Source organism: Penaeus vannamei, chromosome 9 (genome assembly GCF_042767895.1).
Source record: "Penaeus vannamei isolate JL-2024 chromosome 9, ASM4276789v1, whole genome shotgun sequence".
NCBI lineage: Eukaryota > Metazoa > Arthropoda > Malacostraca > Decapoda > Penaeidae > Penaeus > Penaeus vannamei.
Genome location: NC_091557.1, coordinates 40,771,666 through 40,774,614, shown reverse-complemented (window position 1 = coordinate 40,774,614; position 2,949 = coordinate 40,771,666). Strand labels below are relative to the sequence as shown.

Genomic DNA, 2,949 nt, shown 5'->3' with positions numbered 1-2,949 from the left:
GAGAAAAAGAAGAGGAGGAGTGAGTAGGAGAGGGAGTGAGAAAAAGGAAAGAGTAAGTGAGTGAATGAGGAGGAGGAGGAGGAGGAGGAGAGAGGAGAGAGAGAGAGAGAGAGAGAGAGAGAGAGAGAGAGAGAGAGAGAGAGAGAGAGAGAGAGAGAGAGAAAGACAGACAGACAGACAGAGACAGTTGTCAAGAGTGAAGAGATGGGAGGGATAGGCAAGAGGGAGGGAGGGAGGGTTGCTGGGAGAGGGAGAGAGGGAGGAAGGAGGGTTATATGTATTCATTGTGAATTTTCCGGTTGTTAGGGCTAAGGACGGAAGAAGGGAGAGAGAGTAAGGGAGAGAAGGAGGGCGAAGATGGAGAGAAATAGATAAATAAGGAGAGGGGGGGCCGAAAATGGGCAGGGGAAGGGAGACAGAGAGAGGGCGTCAGGGAGAGACATACGAGAGCAGATTAAGAGAGAGAAAGAGAAAACAATTGAAGTGAGTCAGCGTGAACGAGAGAAAGAGAGAGATTGAGAGAGAGATTGAGAGATTGAGAGAGAGAGATTGAGAGAGAGAGAGAGAGAGAGAGAGAGAGAGAGAGAGAGAGAGAGAGAGAGAGAGAGAGAGAGAGAGAGAGAGAGAGAGAGAGAGAGAGAGAGAGAGAGAGAGATACAGAGACAGATAAAGAGAGTGAGTGAATAAGTGAGTGAGTGAGTGACCAAGAGTGAGAAAGTGAGAGGGAGAATTTCTTTTATTAATGCTTCATTTCATAAGATCTGACACTTTTACAAAAAAGTGCTACAGCTGTTTCTTTTCATCTTTTTCAATATTTTCTTTACAAAAGTATTTGTTTTATGAAAGAGGAATTTTCATATTTGCAACTGTAGATGTAACAATAAGTCTCTTCACATAAGATTTTTGAAAACTGTTTGACACATAATATTTTCAATAAGAACATAAGAAATTTATTTATTCAGAAAATCATATATGGCTATCATTCTTCCCAGCCCTGTTTCTTCTCTTTTTTGTCAAGAAGGGTAAAATAAAGACTATAAACAAAATTATAAGTATTTTATAACAAAGGCCCAAGTATATTAGTGCATATATTTCTTAAGCTTTGTGTGTTTGTAATTTAGATATTTTTTGCATCATTAGAAAAAATATATATTGTTAGTTGTCTATCTCCTGCAACAAAATATCTTCCCATCTCTTCATGTAGCAATGCTATTGAATGCAAACATAATTGGCATTGTTGAAGTACTATGAATACTATTGTACACTTTACCGGAAGAACAAGAAAGAAAGAAATCTTAAAATCAATAAGTAAATCGGTCTATCTAGCATGTTTTCCTGAATAATACTTGATACCATTCTGTGTAGAGGCTCTTGCATATTTCGTCAAGATAGCATTAACTGGAGTTTTCTCACCAGCCAAGTCCCTGAAAATTTTAAAAATAAGGTTACTCATAATTCTATACTTGGCTAAAATAAGCAATATACACTGTGGTTATATAATATAACCATGGAAAAAATAATATACAGTTGTACAATTAACATATAATTCCTAGAGTATGATGCACAAAATATCATAATGCCAAATAAGGTATCTGAAATCTTTTACATATATCTAAAACACTCAACAAAAAATTAAAAACTTACATAACGTAGGGTCTGATTTCATCCAGCGTCCACCTCTCTCGAGTTTCAAAGAGATAACTAAATCTCTCGTGTATATCTTGTGGCATACTGGATACAGGGAAATGTGATATCACTTCTGGTGTTGAAGATCGGTCAACCAGTGCCAGACCTTCCAATTGACTGAGGTTTGTTGTAAGACCTATGGAAAAAAGCAGAAATAGTTTTCACAAACACCATGAAGACATACCTCATTCTGCGGTATAACATATTAATAGTTACCTAATGCATGATATTAGACAAAACTGTATGTCAAAAATAACTGAATTCCAGGAATCTTTAGAGCATTAAAATATACCCTCAAAGCCAACCAGACATACCTTCTGGAACACTCTGTTGCCAAATACTAAGGAATTCGCTCAAGTTAAACTTCCCTGCAGGCTTGAGGAGGACCTCAGCACAGATACGGCATATTTTGTCATCAATCAAAGTATAAAACGAGTCTCCTGCAAAAGACAGAAAAGTCAATAAAGGATGCCTAAGATCAGATTAATATATATTAATAATAAGCTACATATTCACCAAATTGTACTGTAACTTCATGCTGATTCTTTTAAGAAAAAATTAGAAACATTGTTTAAAGTCTAGACATTTAGAAATAGTTGCTGTATCTGCAAAGCCTTGTAAATAGCACCACTACTATATGTTTTAATTGAAAAGTAAGTAAAATCATCACTCAGGAAAAATTATTATGACTAATAAGAAAATAAAAGCCTCTTATCAATATTCAGTTTAAAGAAAAATAGAGAAAAGCTTATCATAAATAATATTATAAATGAATATTACCATTTTTACTATTATGATAATGAAAATCATAATGATAATGGTAATAATTAAAATCATATACTACTACTACAGCTACAACTACTACTATTACTACTACTACTACTATTACTAACAGTAATAATTACAATAGCAATTACAACGAAATCACTAATAATAACCTTAATATCAATAACAGCAAATAAATAAACAGTAATACTAACATAACTAAGACACTAGCAATCAAAGAGGACCAAGAAAAAGAAGAAAAAGATCTAACATCTTACCATCATCAGTGTCAACACCTGTAGGTTTCAAATAGTAATCAAAACACTGTGTAATTACAGGACGGGGTTCAAGCTCACTAAGCGCCTTAATGGTTGAAATGCGAGGAATTCCATCTAGGGGCAAGCTCTTCTCTTCAATTAAATTGAGAATGTGGGATACAACTTTGAATCTATAATCAAACTCCAGGACTTGCCAAAATCCTGAAATAGACAGAAAGAA

The 2,949-nt window shown here is 35.0% G+C and overlaps 1 protein-coding gene across 1 annotated transcript in view; it reads right to left on the bottom strand.

Moving 5' to 3' along the window:
• Positions 1-1,041: 1,041 nt before the first annotated feature.
• The window catches only part of LOC113807949 (sister chromatid cohesion protein DCC1), a 6,061-nt gene continuing 4,153 nt past the window's right edge, over positions 1,042-2,949 (bottom strand). Inside the window, exons 7-10 of the mRNA XM_070125751.1 lie at positions 2,730-2,930; positions 2,001-2,126; positions 1,645-1,822; positions 1,042-1,424 (exon numbers count right to left, since the gene is read on the bottom strand). Of these exons, the coding sequence (XP_069981852.1) occupies positions 1,319-1,424; positions 1,645-1,822; positions 2,001-2,126; positions 2,730-2,930 (611 nt within the window). The 3' untranslated portion in view covers positions 1,042-1,318. The remainder of the gene's footprint in view (positions 1,425-1,644; positions 1,823-2,000; positions 2,127-2,729; positions 2,931-2,949) is intronic.